Below are 21804 nucleotides of genomic sequence, written 5' to 3'. Positions count from 1 at the left end.
TCATACTTAATGTTTGTTACAATGGTGATGTTATAGTCGGCTTCCATGCCTATCTTTAAACTAGCTCCTTGTAAACTGAGGCCTGGTTACCAGCCACACTATTTCAGAATATGCAACAAAAAGTCAAATACATCACTACATATTCCTAAACACACTTTGGAAACACTAGTCTTCACTGATGACATGTGGCATCAGTATGCAAATCATCAAAGTTAATATGCCCCATTTACTTGTTTGTGAAAGGCAGAGGTAATGGAAAACATGATTTACCTTGTGTTCATTTTAGACTGCAAAAAAAAAAACAAGTGATGGTTATAACCGCTAATGCAACATCGAGTGACTCCACGTGTCTCCAATTTTTTGTTCGCATTTCCCAAACCGACTCAGGCACTTCTCGTTGCGTAACGTCACGAGTCTGCGTTTCCGGAGATCTTCTTCGCAAAGCTGATGGAATAACGCAGTCTTCACACAAAGGGCAAAAACAAACCGAGAAAGGCACTTCAGGGCTCCAGATATGGCAGTGGGGTTAAAGTGGGGAGCAGGTTTGACACTTATGAAAATCCAACATAAAAGTCATCCAACACTGCAGACATCTTAGCACTCTCTCTCGCAAAAAAACAACCAAAAAAACGATGTGGCATGAGTTAGCTAGCAAAGGCTATCAGAAGGCACAATATCCAAGACAACTTAGACTTATTCATGAAGCTAGGGAGTATGAAATTTGTGCAATTACATTACATAATAGCCTGCGTATTGTGGGTATTGGATCCAGTAAATCAAAACTGCTAATATACTGTACATGTAAGGAGGATTCTCACGTTGACTGATGATACTCAATTCTCAGTCACCAAATAAAAGATGAGCATGGCAGTGGCTTCTCAACTGGCTTTCGCATCAGAACCTAAAAGTTTCCTTGTCCATGAGGTCTTGAGCAAATGTATTAGATAACACAGTATTCCTCTAACATTTCGGGACCTGCTTGCCGGTCCCGACCCATCCGTTGGGAAGCACTTGTGTAATGCTAAGGCTTCGGAAAGCTTGCCCAGAGTAGCCCCCGCTTCTGTCGTTCGTTCTACATTCTCGCTGCGACTCACTCAAAGTTCGTCAGTCAAAGGCTCTGTGCGTTGGGAATCACAGGGGAGAAGATTGCATAAATAACATCACTGTCCAGTACAATGCTGTTGTTAAAGTCCAACTCTGTCATGGCAAGGTAGAACTGAGCTGAGCCCCAGAGTCTGTCGTGTAGCTGCAGTGAGGCTAAACCGACAAACGGGAGTTCAGTTCTTTAATTCAGTGTTGAAGGAATCGTTCAAGTAATGATATTTTCAGTCAGCGGGGAGAAAACCCGCTGTGCTTCATCAGTGTTTCAGAGATGTCGTTTTTTCAGGATTTTTCTTCCCTCGCCATTAATTCCTGCTTTCGTGTGTTGTCCTGGTCACGTCCCATCTGTCCTCAGTGCGCAAGTTAGAGGTTAAGTCCAGCACTGATCCTGGTGCTCGGCTCTACAACAGTCCTGTCCAAAGGTTATAGCAGGCTGTGTTGATTACAGACTCCAGGTGATGGTACATGGACACCAGCTGAGGCGGAGGGCTGTTGCTAGCCTGTGGTTGTGATGGCAACGGCTCCCGAAATACAACTTTTAGGCTCTGGGGGAAGGAAGAAAACGTAAAGGGATTGTTGTCCTGAGATATTCTAATTTAAAGGTTAAGTTTGGAGATTTTGGACCTATATATAATTTGTCTCTGTCATAATTGTACTAGAATAGAATAGTAGAATATTGCCTCCCAAAAAAGTGACTTCTCCCAAACTCTACTGTTTACACTGAGCTGATCGTCCAAAACTAGATCACTCCGCCAGTAACACACTTTCACCCCACAGCAGTCTGTGCTGCAGCAGAGAAACATAGTTCCATGATTTCCTGATTAGTGAAAGTGTGCGTAATGGAGGAACTGTGTCATGTTTACTCTCAACTCTCCTGGGGAGCCACAAACAGCTTTTATGAAGATATTTTGACAAACCCCATTTGGACTTATTGTTAGCAGTAAGCTCGCTGTTTCAACCAACAGCTGACTCTGGATTCAATATTCTCTGTGGGTCCAAATACTACAGGTATGTAAGAGACCAATTATATATACTGTAGGTCCAAAATCACAGAAATTATCCTTTAAATAAATCTTGCAAAACTTTATCATTCCCTTTGTCACAGTACAAGGAGACGGTGACATACTGTTGCAAAATGACACAGCTGCCTCTGTTTCCGTAAAGACACATAACACCTATGTTTTATATGAGTATGAACAAAAGAAACAACTTTGTCCATTATCTAAAGCTCAGCATCAGCTTGAGAAGTTGCTGCAAAGTGTGTACTTCAGTGTTCAAGCAAAGCGCGTCATCAAAAGACTGCGGTTACACTACAGATCAATCTAAAATCATTCTGTACATTCAAGACCTGCGCATAATAACTCACTGTTTTTCCAGCTGGGGTGTCCAGAAAGACCAGGACAAAGCAGTCAGTGAATTTCTGGTTCAGAACCGCCTGAAACAAAATGATATTGATGACTGTTAATGTGCAGTTATAATGTCTACTTCAGGGATTCAGCAGTTTAGTGACTACTGTTGCATCAGTAAATACTAAGTTTAAGTAAATTGTTGATGTGCCTCTGCACCATATTACCCTGAGAAAAATTCCTCTGTTCATTTTACTTGATTAATGAAAGTAATTCTGATTTTGACTGTCTACAAAGAATTACTGCACCCTTAGAAAATGTATGACTGAGAGGGAGAGGATAGAAGGGAGAGGTCAGGCTGCAGTCATCGGTTTGGCAATCTCCAGAAATAAGGGAACTTCTTTTGATCTCAAGCCTCTCAATTACAAATTGAAGAGGGACTAATCTCATGAAACTCTGAAGGAACCCGCAATTATTCCCCTGAAGACACAAATAATCCCCCTATAGAGTCCCTTTTTACATTTTAACCCCACCAAAACCCCACTTCAAACCACAGAGGTCTGGCACTTTTGAATAGACTATATTCTTTCAATAGAATGTTTTTTTTCCTCCCCCTTTTTTACATAACTTAGAGGCCAGTGAAGTGCAGCGCCTAATTTAAGGAAATTCAAGGTGACTTGGGGCAGCCACGGATTGTGGCTTCGTCTGCAAACTTCCAATGAAAAAAAAAAACCCTCCGAAAGCAGAGAAAACTTATAAGACATTACTTTAAGGTGCGACATGTTGTGGTTCCCCAAAAAAAGTCAATTGTGTTTCTGCCCTGGCTTCAAACCAGATTTGTTCCATCAAGACTTGTATTGTGAAATAAATTAAAAGCAGCCTCACCAGGTACTGAATGCCGTTGTCGTCGAAGTGCCGGCAGCTCTGAGGGAAGCGGGTCAGCAGGACTTTGATCAGACTCTGGTACCAGCTCGGACCCATCGTCAAGAAACAGTCCTACAGCAACACACAAGACTGGCATTACAACAACCTGCCTTCTATTAAAGAGAGGCCAAACCTGAAGATAGACTTTATATTCTACTGTACCTGCATATACAGTGAAACTGAGATGTCACAGCTGAATAATATATAAACTGACATTTTTTCATGGTTGAATTGTTATGTCTGAGAACAGCTTCCTGTTTAATGAATAAAGCCTGTGGCAATATCCTGACAGTGATGCACGCCTCCACGCCTCAACTTTTCTAACCAGTTGTTTACTGGAGATCTTGGATAAAACTTGAAGATCTTCCAGGCTGCAGTAAGAGACAGGCAATTATCTGAGATGAAGTGATCAAGGTGATTCCACTTGAAATGAACAGACAGGGAAGGCAAAGTACTTGAAAGTGCAGTCACTTTCCAACTGAACTGACCAGCTCCGAGTAAGGCTGTGTGTTGGATGCTTCATCTAACAGTCTCCTTTTAGATAAAGACTAATGCTGCTTCTACTCTTTATGATGGATGGTACACTGCCCGTCGAAAGTTTGGGGACACCACATTTTTCTTTATTTTCCACATTTTAGAATAATAGTGAAAGACATCAAAACTATGAAATAACGCAAATGGAATTATGCAGTGACCAAAAAAGTGTTAAACAAATCAAAACTATCTTATATTTTAGATTCTTTAAAGTTGCCGCCCTTTGCCTTGATGGAAAGGCAAATGCTTTGGAAAGAAATTCATACATAGGCACCAACTTCACTATTTATATTTGTCTAAGAAACACATTTCAAGCAGTTAAGCATAAGCCTTTAGATCAAAATGGCTTTAAGAGAATGAAAAAATTAGAATGGCCTACTACATTCTCTTGTAATAACTTAAAGCAATACCAGCCACTTTATATAAGTGCTCCAAATGATTTAAGAGACTTGTTAAAGATAAGTCCTTGATTAAGATTGCATGTGTTGTATGCCTACTCTTAAGTGTAGCTGTACTGACAAGAGCCCCATTCAGACTACATGAACTTACGAGGGTCTTACTCAGATTGCGATCCATATGATTTCAAGATTTCAGCTGTTCCCATTCAGACTTGAACTATGTGATGAGTATTTAAAGTGCTGAGGGTTTTAGACGCGAGTTCACTGAAAACCTCGGCTTCTCTATCCTTTTCACTGGGCCATGGACTTTTCTCCTTTTCATGTCTTTGCTTTAAATGACATCTGTCCTTGACCATGCATCTTTGCACATCAGCGTCTGGCTAACATACTGTATATATTCTTTAGTGCATCTGCTCATTGCCATTAACAACTGGGCCAGGAGACAGCTGAGATTTTCCCACACTATCTCCAACTCAATGATGGAGGTCCCTTAAAAACTGGAGCACATAAACGGAGAGTTGTCACATTGCTTTAAATACTATTCAGTGTTGCACATCTACTTCATTTCCTTCACGTTTTTGTGGCACAACAAGTTATATCCTATTTGATGTCTTTGGCGCTCATTAGTATGCAAATTCCTTAATTTACATCATGAAACTGATTGGAGTGCTAGACAAATTGCAGGGTTTGGGGAGTCAGAATCAGTCAGATGAAAGGTAGCATCTTGCAGGAGGCCACTTATACCCACAGTAACTCCAAGGTTGGTACTGGAACTGTGGGGCAGAGTGTGAAAACTGATTTAAGCAACAGTGTACAGTGCTACAGTCAAGGTCTGAATCAGGCCCTATGTAAACAAAATTGTGATTACAGGCCATATTGACAGTAAATACACTGAAAAATGTGCAAAACCCAGAATCTGGTAAAAATAAAACGGAAAAAATAACCCAAAAGATTGTTACACCTAGACTCAACAGTACAATAATGAGGAACTATTCAACAGGGCAAGAGAAACCCACTCAACACAAAAAAAAATAAAAAAAGTAAAGGCAAACTTTCTTTCATGGCATGTATTTGCCAAAGTTATGCTCAGCCACAAAGTGCATCAGTGCAACGTTTTGATCATTAGATCGTCTTCACTGGCTTCAGTCTTCAGTGAAGACAAAGATGATGATCTAATGACCGATTGTTTGCACGTCTGATGCACTGTGTGGCTGAGCAGAACTTTTCTCTCCGTGTTCTGTGAGTGCGTTTCTCTCGCTCCATTGAAAAATAAAACTGTACAATCTAAAAACGGGGAAAAAAAATAAAAGGAATTTGTGAGAAATTGAAACGGATTTCAAAGGGCTCACATCTCACTTAGAAAAGGGTTACCTGTACTCAAATCCTCAAGTAGCATTTGACAGGACAGGAAAAGCATAATACGAGCCACACTGCATATTGCAAGCATGCAGCAGTTCAGCTTGGTTTAGTGTAGGATTTGAAGAGATTTTCTTGATTTCAAATGTAGGCAGAAGACTTCTAAGAGAGCTTCTCTGTCAATCCAGTGTGAGCATGAAGACTTATGATATGCCCTGTGGCTATATAACCAACTCGCACTATGATAAAAGACTTCACTTATGAAGGCCTAAGCATTGAAACTTTCGGGCTGGAAATTGGTGGAGGAAACAGCTGGGAAGCAAGTGACTAAAAAGTCCTGCTGGCTGCAGGAAGAGCTGACAAAGAAACACACTGCAAAAAATCTCCATCTTAACAAGTCATTTCAGTCTATTATTGAGCCCTGAAACTGTAATTTTCTTAAAATAAGTGAAAAAAGCCAATGGGATGAGATCATTTCACTTGTTTCCAATGCAAATCAACTAGTTTCAAGAATTTTGTAGAATCAAGTGTTATTTTCTTGATAGTAGTGCAGTGATCTGCCTTATTCTGACTTATTTCAACATACTGACACTCATTTCTAGAAAATTCCTGAAACAAGTGAAGCTGCATTGGAAACAAGTGGAGTTATCTCACCTCACTGGCAGAATTTCTCTCTCGGTTTAAGAAAAATAAGATTTGAAGGCAGAATATGAGACTAAATGAGTGAATAAATTGTTAGGATGGAAATTTTTTGCAGTGCAGACCATTTTCAGACCGCACTTCACTATCCTGCCCTCCAGGCAATTCTTATGCACTATGTCATTTTAATACCCTTCTGCTACCTTCCTGTTTAGTTCTATGACATTTTGGGCAAGTAAGTTATACTAAAGGAGATCAGACTCTTCTTACCTGCTGCCATCATTGTGTTTCACTATAGTAAGCATAGCCACTCTCACGGTTTTAAAAACCTCACACACTTTTAGTTGGTATTAAATATTTGGAGTTTCAAGGCTACATTCTGACCCTCAAGTCCTTTGTGAATGGAGCTTGGCTGGCTGTATACTTTATTCAAAACACTTGACGACAACACAACACACTTTTGTATAGTGACATGTTCTTCCCATTGTGCATGAATCCAAGGCCAAAGCCCTCTTCTTTCTTCTATTTCTATCAAACTTCATGGAGTAGTTTTTTTCATTATCTACTCATTCTCCTGGAGTGAATGGTGACAGCTTCTTTAGAGTTTAAAAACGGGCAAAAATGACCAACATGCCTGGCTGTGTGTTATACTGACATACAAACTTCACCAGTGTTTCAACTGACATGAGGGTGAGTAGATAATGACAAAGAAAAAAGCCACCTCAAAACACTTTAACACTGTTTAAAGTCCCTCAGAATCAAACAGCGAGGGCTTCTTTCTAGACTCACCATTTTGCACCAATGTTCAACAGTCATGCAGGGAGAAATCCATCGTAGAAGAGGCAGAGAGACCAATTTCTCCACTGACAGCAGTCTCAATAGACCAGAATGCAATGCAGCCACAAGACATGATGTGTTTTGAGTAAGGGGTGCGGCTGCGATCATAGACACGCCCCAATGGTCACTAAGTAGACTGGCTAACTCGACAATTTTATACTCATATGTCCACCTTTCACTGAAAGTTCACACCCCTTCGCTTGGGGCTGCATTCTGGGAAATGTAGGAAATCACTAACTGAAGTAGAAGTAGACAACGCAGGTAAAGGGAAAGCGAAACCAAAAAAAAAAAAAAATGACAACACCTCATCACAAAATAACTCCTGGAAGGCAATGAACATCATAGACTGATGATATGTAACGATGTAAGAGTGCGAGAGTGGAGTTTCAACCGACTGAGCAGTCCAAGACCACAGGATTAGTATAATTGATTTTCTGAAACTTAGTGGAATAACTCTTAAGGGGGTCATCATTATTTGTGACACATGAACATAGATGGCGTGTTTCTCTCCAGCTCTCAGAGGAGGCTGGGTAATTATGGAATGGATGGCTCCTTAAAGCGACACCAATGCTTCAACACTGAGAGGGTGTTAACCTTGCATACCAATTCCACTTGAACCCACCAGCCAAGGGAAAATCACACACACACACACACACACACAGCCTCAAACTTGTAATGGAAGCTGTGTCATTGAAAGTGAGTGTAAGAAGTATAATTGCAGTGATTGCATGCCACAGAGAATCCAAAGTGATCTCTGTTTTACAAAGCTGACAAATTAAGCTATTTGGGATGTTACAGACTAAGCACGGCCCGGACATGACATCTAGTCATTTTTTGCTGTATTTGTACCACAGGGTTTTCAAATGCTTCTCCATTAAGGAGTCATACTACAGTGTCTACTGTCAACGCATTATCTTATTCAGCCAATCTCAACAGAAAGCATAAAGTATCTCTATCAGATGGAAAAAAGTTGGTTTGCATATAAACCAGTGTGGTGACCGAGCACCGGGGCTTATCAACATTTTAATAGCCACTTCCCTCCATTTTGGCAAGGAGTGGCACATTTTTGTTTTGTTCTCAGCTTCTTCATTTGTACAATAGTGTTGATGTTTGAAATGCTTCCATATTAAGTCTCCAGTGCCTGCTGTCAACCCAGCGATAATCCATCCGTCACTACACATCATTGATATTATTCCGTGAGTAACGGATCACTGATAATGGCAACAATTGCTAGTATAACACATTGATAACAAAAGTAAAGAAATCAGTTCATGAAGACATGCTCAAACTTCTATCTGAAGTGTGAGCCCTCGGTTGCACTCAGAAACACAACCTATTTTCTCTGTTTCCTCTGGCTTTCAGAAACAAATGAGATTTAGCATAGCACTTAACAGAATGCTACGCCTGCCTCCAGTGATGCCTAATGCCAAAACATATTCAGAAATATGCAGATGATGAAATTTGGTTGTGTATTCTGATCCAACAGTCACAGCTGCAAAGCGAGGGAGGAAGGTCTGAATGTAAATGGTAAATATACGGTTAAGAGTGGGGATATATTTGGGTGGGAGGTTATGCGTGGAAATGCTCTCTTGTAATTTTAAATCTCTTGTCTTTCATGCTGAATTAGAAACTCGATCTGTTGTATAAGGGAGTAAGCAAGTGTTAATGTAACACAGTATCAGCCCAGGACCTTTATCGCATGTCATCTCCCTCTCTCTCTCTCTCTCTCTCCCAATCTTTCCTGTCTCTTTCTACTTTGTCTAAAAAAGGTGAAAATGCCCAAAAAAATGATGTTTACCAGTTGGGGGTCGATCTCCCCTACTGAGCGGCTCTGCACGGCGTCCAGCAGCTCCTCCAGCTCGCTGAACGACAGCTTGCTCAGCTTCAGCTTGTCCAGTGCCAGGTGCTCTCCGTGGAACAGCCTCCTCCACAGGTTGTCCCTGCGACAGTGGCCCATGGCCTGCTCCACGCTGGACTGGATCTGCCTCCGGGCCGCCGCCACCTCGTTGTTGAGCAGGGGGAACAGCGGGGACGGGTACAGCAGCCCTTGAGCCTCCGTCCCGCTCCCCGTCGACCCCACCAGAGGGTAGAACTCGTTGCCGTCGCTGGGGGCCGAAGCCGCCGTAGCTTCGGGCGACGTCTCCTCCCACAGGTCGTGCTCGGCGGCCCGCGACCCGCCCGCCTCCGCCCGGTCCGGGGGAAGCCGGCCGCCCGACTCGCCGGGATCGCGGTGGATCTGGGGAAGCTTCTTGAAGCGCCGCATGTCCGCCGTCAGCCGAGGAAACAGCTCTCTCTGACTGGTCATAATCACATAGTACCGCAGCCTAAACACATAAGGATATGAATACAGTGCAGTCAGTACACAGAACTGTCTGTACTGCATGCAAATACAGTGCAGACAACAAAGTCCTGCCTCCTCTGATTCAAAGTGTGATGAATTACGATCAAAACACAATTGTACTATGCAAAATAATCGCTTTCCCAGATTCCCCAAGGCATGGGGTGAGTGTCATGTCTTCACAAAAGTGCAGTGCCCTGGTCTAACCCTTGGGTGTATAATTCTTTTACCCATTATGTCTCCTATAATCTATTCTTTCATATCTCCTTACCTCAGCAGATGCCTCTCCCCCTCCGACTGCTCCTCAAACGGAGCGGCATTATGGCTCACCAACAGGGACACATCAAAGTCGTCATGGTGATGCAGGCCTTCCAGATCCTTGTAAGAGCCGGAGCTAAAGGAAGAAAGAAAAGGAGAGAGGAGGAGAAGAAAATGAAACAGCTCATGTATATTTCATCTGTGATACGGAGGTGCTTGATTTATGTCGGTGGGCAGCATCATTTCTACCTGTTCCATAGAGCCACGAGCGCATATTCGTGGAGGTCAGCGCTCGGTGTGCCTTTCTTGTTGTCGGCGGTGACCGCGGCCTTGGACATGCGGAGGGGCTTCATGCCGTAGGTGCTGGCATGGTCAGTGATGTAGTTGTACAGCTGGTGAGCGGTTATCATCCCCGTGGAAATGGAGAAGCTCCCTTATGTAAACAAGGATCAGAGAAACTCAGAAACACAATCATAAAAGTTATCACAGTCGTTCGCAGGTCTTCCTGCTCACCCACAGAGCTTTCAAACCCAGTGTTTGAAAAAATATGAAAGTGGAATGTGGAAGGCAAGCTATGCAAATGACAATCTTTTATCTCTATAATGACTCAGAAAGGCTGGAAAGGCTGAAACAGCCTTGATATATAACCACTAAAAGTAGAAAGGGAAGAGAATGAAAGCACTTTGGATTTGACTCACCTCTTTTCTGCAGCAATGAGACAATTTAAAAGCTTTTTGAAGCTTATTTTTATGGGATTTCTCTTTTAGTGAACAGTGAGCTGTAGAGAGAGGCGGACAAGCTGGACAGAGTGAGGTGAGAGCCATACTCAAACTCACAATGTTGCAAATACAAGGTATGCATGATAGCCTACTGAGCCACCCAAATGGCCAGGCTATTTAAAGTAATAGTGTTTCACTTTGATGTAATTCCAGTTGTCATTGCCATGTGGGTTCTTGAATGGTTAAGTACCAATACTGGCCTCTCTGGGGATTAGTAGTCACCACCACTCACTTCTGTTTGAAGAAACTAGTTTAAAAATCATATTTCTAAAGCGTTAACACATCAAAATAGACACAGGTAGTGTAATATTATTTCAGTCGGTCCAGTGTCCAAGTAATTTTTCCTCTTTTCAAGTGTCAATATTGAGAGCTGGGTTAAAAGCCTGAGGTCCAGATTCACTTAGCCTGCATTGCGAGGGCAGTTTGTGCAATTTTTTGCACCTCAGTTGCTTGAGCCAAGAGCACAGAGTTTTTGTCTTATTCGCTATGAAATTTATGAAAATCAAGTGTTCAAGTGCGCAAAACAAGCCCTTGAAAAGAGCACTGCACAGGCAAATAGCTTCTTCATAACCCACTGCAAGGGCAAATAGCTGTAGCTGGTGGATTAGCTAAGAATAATCCACCAAGGTTGGCACCCCTGCACCCTAAAGCCCCTTTCTAATTCAAGCATGCTCTGATCTGATTTGAGATTCTAGGATGGGAAACCCTCTGCCTTGCTGCCTGACTTGCTGGTGACAATGCTGCAGCAGATTCCATTCTGAATGGACAAACTCTTTGCGCAAAGGTTTTATTCCACCTTTCATTACCATTCCACCATACCACCGTTCATTACGGGCAGCTATTACATTATGGTCAATTATTACGTTTTGGGCCTTTACAGATACACATATAATTTACATATGAATGACAATGACAGGCGCAAAGAGGCTTTATTTTTTTGCAGCACAATTAGGCAGCTTTCCGCTCATTGTGCATGGTTAATGAAGAGCATGGCATTCTGATTTGGTCATTTTGGTGATAAAGTGCACACTCTTCCCTGCCCAAACCTTTCATGAATCTGGGCCAAGATGCCCAGGGCAGCTAAGGTTGGAGGGTGACTCCTCTAGAGCCTCTCTGGATGTGTGTGTGCCCAAAAAGTGAAAATGTATCGACATCAAATATCACGTTACAACCGAGTCACCTTGGAAGACGTGGTTGCGGCCAAACTTGGGGATATCTGGGTGATGTGAGATGAAGTCGTCCAGGAAGCCGGTGAGCTGGTAGCCCTGGCGGAGCGTCATGTGGCAGCCCACCAGGTACTGGTGAACCACTCGCAGGTGGAAGTCATAGCTGAACGAGTGTACGTGCATCAGGTCCCGCACCTTATCACATTCCTCAGTGAAGAGCATGGAGAGCTAGAATAGAGGGGCAGATACATAGTCATGACCTGCACAGACTGACTACCTGACAACCACAGTACCTCTCCACAGGAAGAGAACCCTGCACACAAGTCTAGAAATGTTCACTACATCCATCTGGAAAATTAATATAACCTATCCAGCAAAGTAATATTTAGCACAACACTTTCTCTCAACGGTTATCTGTCTAATAACCCACCGGTAAACCTGCTTTGCATCTGAAGGGGAGATACCCTTCTGTTTCCCAGCTTTGTCTGCTTTGTATCCAACAATCTGTGCTGTGCACCTTAAGTGCCTACTGCTCCGTTACTCCCATTGCTCCTTTGTGAGAGCCTTTTGTAAGCAACTGTGATTATCAATCAAATTCATAATAGTATCTTATTTAATTAAATCCAACATCAAAGGGGGACTTACAAAAGCATTAATGGCAAATGCAAATGACTGCACTGAGAGGCTACAGCACGCAGTAATTACAGCACAATACAGGGAGTTTTTTGGGGGGGGCAAAATGCTATTACTGCAGTTACTTTTATCTTGACCATTTGCCTGGAACAAATGCAAATAGCCATTAGTAAATCAAGGAGTCAAGAAAAAAGGTATTGTTCTCTCAGAGGCTTTTTACCCAGAGAAAACTTTCATCTCCATGTCAGTGTTAGGAACCTTTTCACAGCCTCCTGCCTTAACACTAGCAACAGGGCAGGGGGCTTTCATTACCATCCAGACCACACAGATAAGACGGAGTAAGAGTATTTCTCTGGTGGTACAGAGTTAAGAAAAGATGAACACTCTGGTTTTCTCTTTGTCTGCCCTGGTAGTATTCCAGTCTTGCAGACCAATTAAGTGTGACCTTTGACCCTGCCATCTATGGAACCAGAAAGCTATTAGGACTACAAAGAAACAGAACATTCCTTTTCTGCGTCCTCTTGACCACTGAGCGAACATTTGTTATTTCCTAACCTGTAATCCCTAATAAACCTTTAGTATCATTCCATGTTCTAGCTACGCAAGTGCCCAACATAGCTTTGACAAGAGGAAATTGTCAGGTCACGCGGCTAGGGCTAATCTCCTGTCAGCCTTGTTCACAGACAGCCATGAAAATGAAAATGAACAGAGAATAAAAATTGACAGAAGTTGTAATCATTGGGGGTCATCCAAGAAGCAAAGAATACACAAAGCGAGTTGATTGGGAAAAAAAAGGACAAGATCAGCCATGATAAGAAAGCCCAAAAAAGTAGCGAGATCACATTTTCTGTCTGTGTCTCGGAGGTACATGGGTTTAATGAAGAGTGAAGAGCTGGATTAATGTGATATAGAACTACACCATTTCAAGCAGCATCCTGTTTTCAGAGGATGCCACCAGGACAACCAAATCTCCAGGAGAAATGAATGGGATTTGGCTGGAAATAAAAGAAAAGTAAAGCCCTGTGTGTTACCCCAACTGCCCTTCAATGGTAAATCCTGAGAACAGGTATATGACAGCTAAGAAGGTGGGGAATTCCCTTGTGTTTACCAAGCAGCTTCAGAAAAATTGTTATGTGCCCAGGTAAAGCTTTAATTTGCTGCTAGTGGAGTTCTCCAGCTTGATTTTTTCCCCCATATATCAGGATATACTGTAAGTATCCAAACAAGAGACATATTTAAACTCCAAGCAATACTGGAACTGACACTGGAAACGGGTCTGGCGGCAAATCCCGGTTCCAGCAAACCCTCACTCCCCCTGCTACCAAAAATGCGAGAGGAAATACTGCAAGAGAGTCACAGAAAGGGCATTGAAGAACACAGTGGCGGCCCACACATAGCCAATCACAAGCTGGGACAAACCCGACACCCCGGCAGCAAGCATGGAGACAGACAGCCTGTTGAAAAATCAAGGAGGAAAAGGAAATCCCAGAATAATAGCGTGTTGTTGTTTTTTTTATGCCAGAGCTTGATTCAGACCTGAACCTCAAAAAAAAAAAGTTATTTTCATACCTGAACTGGGTTTGTGAGTCTAAACCCACCTAAAGCCTGTAATTGCTAATAACTGTAATTTTCAAATACTTTTTGAACCTGACCCAAATCTAAGGAATTATGTGAGAAACTCAAGAAGCCCAAGCTGAGCCCATAGAGTCAAGCTGCATGGGGGCCACAGCTCCCACAGACTGGACTGAGGACTTCATTAGACAGAGGAAGCCATCCCATTCCCAAAGAGACAAAGAGAAAGATACGGAGAGTTAGAACGGAAGAGGCCAGGACTGATGGTAGCAAGCAGAGTGACGGGGAGGGGTGAAGCCTGATTGTAGCGAGACACCCCTCCCTTGAGAATGGCTGGGACATACCGCAGAGTCAGATACTGGGGCGGCATCTGGAAACGGCTTGCAACGAGGTTTGGTGAGGAGGCTGCCCTGATGGAGAGACAACATGAGGTGGGACTAGGCAGACAGACAGACAGACAGACAGATGGACAGATGGAAAGGGAAGACAGAGAGAATACTACGAGAATAAAAATAGATCAGGGGTTCTCAAACGTTTCCCTGCTACGGAAACCCAAATAGACACACATTAAGGATTTGTAGAACTGTTTACGCTGTATGTAGAGAGAGAACAGTGGTGAGAGTAAAACCCATGATTAGAATAGTTGTTCTTATACATTATCCAACTGTGATGATTTCCAATGAATTAAAGGAATACACCAAGTTTTGGGGAGATTGTGCTGCTGGTCAGCTTATCCTTTAAGCAATGAGAATATAGACAAAAAATCATGCATGAATGAACCAACCAACCAACAAACACACAGAGCCTGACTCTTAATGTAGCTGATGTAGCCAGGTTGATTTTTGGAACTATTTCATCTGAGCAACCACGTACTCAGTACTAACCACTGCACAGTGATTTTTAGCTGTACACACTTTTAGCTGCCTCCCGTCGCCCACCACCTTCACTAATAACAGAAACAGCTAGTTCAGACAATACGTAATTTTTGTGGCATCATATTTTGTGAAAATGTTACTCATCTCCTCCGCAAAACTGCCAGACTTGGCCGCATTAGCATTTAAAATTACTTACCATTTAGTGTTAGAGCAGTTAAAAGTTCTCATTTTTTTCACTTTTGATACAATATTAGTGGCATACTATCACTCAACATAGTGTATGCTAAAGTGTTAGCATGGATCCTACTATCACTCACCATAGCGTATGCTAAAGTGTTAGCATGGATCCTACTATCACTCACCATAGCGTATGCTAAAGTGTTAGCATGGATCCTACTATCACTCACCATAGCGTATGCTAAAGTGTTAGCATGGATCCTACTATCACTCACCATAGCGTATGCTAAAGTGTTAGCATGGAGCACTGGAGCCAACTATCAACCGGGGACACATAGATGATTTTGGTGTCTATGTTCTCATCACTTAACGGGTAAGATAACCACCAGTGCGATCTCCCAAAAACTTTGTGCATTCCTTTAAATTACAGCAAAATTAAACTATTCCTTATTTTACTGGGGACTGCCTGGAACCTCCTCAAGACCCCTGGAGGTCCCCAGACCCCATTTGAGAACCTCTGACAGGGGTGAAAACAAAATATATGAAAGTCCGTCTGTAAAAATGTGTTGTGAAGTGATCTATATTAAAAGACGACACTGATTTTGCCTGTTCCAAAGCCTGGCAGCCTGGACTGCAGGCAGATAGACAAGGAGTCAGATAGACAGACAGAGACAGAAACGTATGCATTCTCTCCAACACAGACTCACACAGGAAGACACAGTGCAGGCTGGGGACACAAAGATGATGGGACAAAACAATAATGAAACACGCTACGAGTGGAGCGCTCACAGGGCAACAGATCCGACAAGGCAGATGTAGTCACAGTACTGTAATCTACTACGCACATGCAAGGGAGACAAATCGACTGAAGCATTGACACGCTCAGATGAATGGCTTCAGAGTAATATGTGGGAAGCCTGGCAGACAAATTAGAGTGAGTGAGGCGTGAGCATGAACTGTGCACCATATAAGGCAAAGCAACCATGTCAGTATTACGGTAACTGACGATGACTGAGTTCAGCATCCAATTATAAAACCCTCCTTCACATGCGCATACACTCGCACACATGGACAGCGGGTCAAAACTGCAATTACAAATCCTCCCTCTCCCACACACACACACGAACACCGGGGTTTCAGAAAGCCAAATTTAAGCCATTTTAGATTTTTATCGCTACATGGAATTGACTTTAAAAACAAAGAAACAAAGCTGGCAAAACGAGCCGATTTGTGATTGAACATACTGTAGCTAATGAACGCTGTGAAACTATAAATGGGCAGTATAAGAAAAAGGACACAAGGAAATTAATCATTAAGGGACATGAAATCCAAATGTGTTAAATAAAGTAGATATGATGCATACAGTACTACTAACCCTGTTCTGTATTAATCCAAGAGTGGACATGCAGCGCAAAGAAAAAAATTGATTCAAGACATTTTAGTACTTTTTAAGGCCTTAAATTTAGCCAGTTCTTTTTTCAGACTATTTAAGGATACACAGAACACACACAGAAACTACAATTTATGAATGCATCCTTTCTCACCACTTAAACCCTTTTACACTTTGGCAGATGAAATGAGAGTTGTGTCTAAAAACCCTTAAATCCTTAAAAAGAGGCTGAAAAATCACGTCTCTGATCTATCTATTGATTCCTGTCAGGAAACATTAAACTTTGCAAGTAAAGAAAGACAGAAAGACAGAGACCGTCCACTTCACCATCTTAGAAACTGGGCAGCCTCACATGTTTGTTTTCTCCAGCATGTTTGTCAGTGTAGTACAATGCTTCTTTTTTTACTTTCCACAGAAGTGTTACTAGTGTTACTAACACTCTGGATAGAAGATACTTCCAGAGTCTGACCGTAAAGAAGAACAGACTGAACCTGTTTCAGGATTTCAAACCAACTTCACAGGTGGTCATGGGTTGGAAGGAACTGAACAGAAAACAAAACAATGGAAAAAATATACCTCTACTGTCAAGAAAGTATAGAAATCTACTATCAATATCAGTTAAATATAAAATGCTTTTAGAGATCAAAGGGATATTAAAAGATATTAAAATCTATTAAAATTGTGTTTTTTATATGTCTTTGCTCTCAAAATGAAGGCATTTTATATTTAACTCACAGTGCTTGGACCTGGATTTATATAGTTTCTTATATTATATAGTTATTATATAGTTACTTTTACACTGTAAATCAAAATGACACCAAACCAGCTTCTAAATAATCTGCAGACCCTCATTTGTAAAAGTCATATGACTTTTAAAAATGAGGGTCCACAGTGACTATAACTGTCTGAAAACATTTTCTCACTAATGTGGAATAATTTGCCAAAACCTAAGGCTCTTGAAAGGCTAAACAGATATTATTTATCTACACAATATCTGATCTTCAAGGGTGTCTCTATCAATCCATCATTCAAAGTAAAAAAAAAAAAATAGAGTTATGGCACAGAATGTCTCAGGTGGGTGTGATTTTGTGAACTGTTTGTGAACTTTGTGCCATAAAGCAACCCAGCAGATTTCCCATCATATCTGACCCAGTGGCTCACAATGTAAAATGCATCATAGAGGCTGGTAGAGGCTGCCAGTCTTCTTGGCAATGCTCTGGTTTATTTACAGTAATTATACTAAAATCCATAAATTACTGTGATAATGATTTGTCAATGTTACAATGCAACACGTAGCACCTTTAAGTGACTTGGCAGTCTACTATCAGCAGTTGCTAGTGAGAAACGCCTGATGGAAATTTTAAACTGCAGGAGGAAAACAAGAAAAAATGCTCACAGTGAGAAACATCTGGACACTTTGGAGACACACAAAGCAGTCATTTACAAATATTTGCACTTCATTTACACTTCATTTACTCAGCCAACCTGGACTCAACCTGGACAGGAGAGAGGGAGAGAAAGAGAGACAGATAAGGAGGATGAGGGAGACAGCTCCATCAGCTGAACCTCGGGGAAGCATGAGACAAGCTATGGGGAATATGTGTGGAATGGGCTGCCATCACACCTTCATGGTATGATTATCACCGCCAGAGTATAATCACCATAATGATCAAAATGAACTGAGCTGAAATAATCTGTGATTTTCACATATACAGTAAATAAATGTGCTCAGTTCATGAAAGCTTTTCCATTTCGCTGTCTGGTAGCTCTTTCCTGGGAAAAATCCTCTGCTGCCAAGGAAGTGATGCGTTTTATATTTCCAGTTTGTTTGGAATAAATAGAAGAACTGAGTAGTGAGTAGTGAGCATGAGCAGCGACAGCCACCATGGCTGAACAGACAAAGAGAAAATCCAAGGAAAAAGACGTACTTAAAGAAATAAAAGTTCCGCCCACACTGTTTGATTGACAAGTGATCTGTGGGAAGTGCAGTGCAAAAACACCACAGCAATGAGCACTGGGCAACACAAGAGTCTTGCAGATTTTAAATTATTTCACTGTGGGTTTCGCAAAAACACATTTTGTTAGAAAATGACTATTTAAATTTCTGATCTGTACTTTTTCACACTCTATAACGCTATATTGACCACCACCTTCTGTCTCTCCCACACAAGTTTGCTTTTTTTGCTGTGATGCACTGTGTTGTCATCTGAAAAAGTTGCGAATCACAAAAAAAAAATAAAAAAAAATGGTGGTAGCATCAGAGCCACTAATGTTTTATTTACCATGGCATACAGCAGTGCTTCGCAAACATTTTCACAACATATCACATCATACGATGTATGATGTGACACACACACACACACACACACACACACACACACACACCACCACACACACACACCCTCAGGGAACCTCCTCAAACTCGTGGAAGTCCCTGAACCCCACTTTGATAAACCACTGGTATACAAGGAAAGCACAATACTAGCTCTCTCTCATTTTCTCTCTCACTCTCATACTCTTGCTCCTTTATTTGCCCTCTCTTTTTTGATTTGTCATTCACGACAAAAACCTTCCACACAGCAGAAGACAGAGCCAGGTTTACTGTCTCTGATTCTGTATCCAGATGTGCAGATAATATGACAAGAATTTACCTGGGAATTGACCGTCTGGCCCATGGGGATGCGGGAACACTCCAGCGCATACTGCTTCACACAGAAGTAGCACCCCTGAGAGAGGGAGACGGCAGTCAGACACCTGCTTTCTACTGCATTTAATAAACACATCACAATTACTGTGTGGCTGAACAATTAATAAAGTCATCAGGAGGGAGGAGGGTGGGTTAGATCCCGCTAGCAGAGTAGGTTTAGTTTGAATCTTTAATAGGGTATCTTCAGGTTTCAGAAAGCCAAATTGAAGACTTTGAAAGACTTTTTCACTGCTAACTGGAATTGAATTTAAGACTAATTTAACCCCCGAAATAAAGAAACAATTCTGTCAAAACATAAAATGATTTCCGATTGAAAATAGCTAATGAATCTACAAATGAGCAGGGTATGAAAAAGGACACCTGGAAATTAATTTTTAGGGAGTTTAGGGACTCCCTAAAATTGTATTTAAGACATTTTAATACTTTTTAAGGCCTTAAATGTAGATAATTTAAGATTTGTTTGTAATGACATCAAACTGGTATCGTAGCTGAGTGTAGCTTGGTGATGCTGTGAGTGTAGCTCATGATCCCTGTCTCACCTGAAAAGCCAGTTCCATCAACACGATTCCCCCTGGCAGCGCCCTCTGAAGGTGGTACGCTGTGGTGCCGGCTGCTGTAGTCTGCCAAGAGGTTACAAATCAACCTTACAAACAGGGTTTGACTGATATGGGTGTCTGAAGGCCGATACTGCTATTTTTGGATTGTAGCTGCCGATATCAGATATTTTGTGCCATTATTCAGTATCTTTCAATTTGACCATTTCCGTGCAAAATGATTCCAAAACATTACCAGCATTCAGTCAAGCCTCTGACACAACAGTAGTTGTGTAGGCTAGAACACAGAGTAATAAGGCTAGAACTGTCTGCATATGATAGTACATGTGATTTACTTGTGATTTCTGAAGACTGGACAGCATTTTCAGTCATAACTGGTAAAAATTCCAAGCATTCAGTATTCAGAATTGTATTCTTGTTAGAATGAAAATGGCTCTGAAACCATCGTGGGACACTAAAACTCTCCACTGAAACCCAGGATAATAATACTAATAATAATAATAATGATAATAAAAATAATAAAATGCATACATGTGTGGAATCCAATAAAACTGCCATGTTGTCTCATATTGTGTAGTATTGACAATTCTACAATAAATAATCAATGAAACTGCATCATATCCATTATATCTTAGGCAGACAACATACTATGACTAGCCGCTATTTGATTTTTAATGAAGATAATTATAGGCCGGATATATCGGTCTAACCCTGCTAAGCAACTCAAGTGTGTGTGTGTGTGTGTGTGAGTGTCCCTGGCTTTTGGAGAGGAAGATCTCCCCATTTCCGAGGTGAGCACTGACCTTAGGGCTGTCCTCGCTCTTCTGCTTGACGTAAGAAAAGGACATCCTCCCTTCCGATGACATGGAGCTCAGCATGGCGGCGCGAGCCCGAGCGATGCTGTGGGGTGGAGGACAAGGGTCGGGGGTCAGTCAGGGTCTGGACGAACCAGAACGCAGAGTGAATCACGCATTTCCCCGGCCAGAGAGCGACAGGCGGGCCGGACAGGCATCTGCCCTACATCTGCTGTGGTTACATCAGCCACAGGGCAGCAACGCTCGCAGGTCAGAGGTCATGAGGGGATCGCAACACATTTGATGACTAATGGATGAATGCTGCTCGCAACGTAGGGAGAGACGAGACGGACTAAAGTCCTGATGGTATGTCAGAGAGGCGGAAAAGACAGAGATGGAGTGATACAGGTGGACGTTTCATACAAAGAACGGGCAGGTTCGCACAAAACACATTATTTGTGATTCTGCCTAACAGATCATCACCAGACCAGTTACTACTGGACTGGCCAGGTGGCTAATATATTTCAATCAGCAAACCAGTAGTGGGGCTGTATAATAGCATAATATTTTCAATAGAAATGAATGACAGTGTCTTTGAGATGACATCGCCTTGCTCTGCAGTGTTTTGTAGCATGTCATGAAAGGAATTCCAGCAACCTAGCTGTGTGTATGTATGAGTCATCATATAGATGGACAGTCATTAGTATGTTGTAGCCTTGCTAAGCATAGGGATGGGACGATATATCGGAAATCGATGTATCGCAATACAAAAATGTGACAATACGTATCGTGGGGCAGACTGACCTGCGAGCCGGGGACTGAGGCCGGACCTGGACCAGGATGAAGCCCATGCTCTGCAGGTACTGGACGTACTGCTGGAGGAAGGTGGTGGAGATCTCTAGCAGCCAAGCCTCTTCCTTCAGACGGCTGGGCAGCATGTCGGCCGAGTCCACGCTGTAGCTCCGGTCCCGGCCTGACGCCGTGGAGTCGCTGGAGCGATGCCGTCTCTAGCACACGCACATATCACCAGCTATACATGTATACATACTGTATGCTCACACACACAAAAGTAAGACTTTTCTTGTATGAGCATTGTGTGGATTAATCTTACAAAATATGCCTCGACTTATGACTTAATACCTACCAGCCTATAGTATTATATTGAATCTATACTACATTGGAATGAGTTGCATTGTTAAAGCTGCACTAGGCAAGATTTTTAGGTAAAAAAAAAACACTTGTTGAGGTGGAGTTGCAACGGAGAAGAGAGTCCAAAATTGCCTAGTTTCAAGACTTCAACACTTATTTTACTTTATCACAGAATGCACTAGCACTTTCTTATTGGGATAGTGCAATATGTGGTAGCTTAGACTGGGGAGGGATACATTAAAATCTAATATCTAGTTTCTATTTTGAATATGAATGT

General features: G+C 42.1%; 1 protein-coding gene across 1 annotated transcript in view; it reads right to left on the bottom strand.

Moving 5' to 3' along the window:
- Nucleotides 1-292: 292 nt before the first annotated feature.
- szt2 (SZT2 subunit of KICSTOR complex) overlaps nt 293-21804 on the bottom strand; it is a 109079-nt gene continuing 87567 nt past the window's right edge. The window contains exons 64-74 of the mRNA XM_078285561.1: nt 21183-21385; nt 20388-20484; nt 19570-19650; nt 18975-19049; nt 11691-11904; nt 9981-10164; nt 9745-9867; nt 8934-9459; nt 3333-3443; nt 2468-2536; nt 293-1646 (exon numbers count right to left, since the gene is read on the bottom strand). Of these exons, the coding sequence (XP_078141687.1) occupies nt 1503-1646; nt 2468-2536; nt 3333-3443; nt 8934-9459; nt 9745-9867; nt 9981-10164; nt 11691-11904; nt 18975-19049; nt 19570-19650; nt 20388-20484; nt 21183-21385 (1827 nt within the window). The 3' untranslated portion in view covers nt 293-1502. The remainder of the gene's footprint in view (nt 1647-2467; nt 2537-3332; nt 3444-8933; nt 9460-9744; nt 9868-9980; nt 10165-11690; nt 11905-18974; nt 19050-19569; nt 19651-20387; nt 20485-21182; nt 21386-21804) is intronic.

The sequence above is a fragment of the Centroberyx gerrardi genome, chromosome 9 (assembly GCF_048128805.1).
Source record: "Centroberyx gerrardi isolate f3 chromosome 9, fCenGer3.hap1.cur.20231027, whole genome shotgun sequence".
Taxonomy (NCBI): Eukaryota; Metazoa; Chordata; class Actinopteri; order Beryciformes; family Berycidae; genus Centroberyx; species Centroberyx gerrardi.
This window is presented reverse-complemented; position numbering and strand designations above follow the sequence as displayed.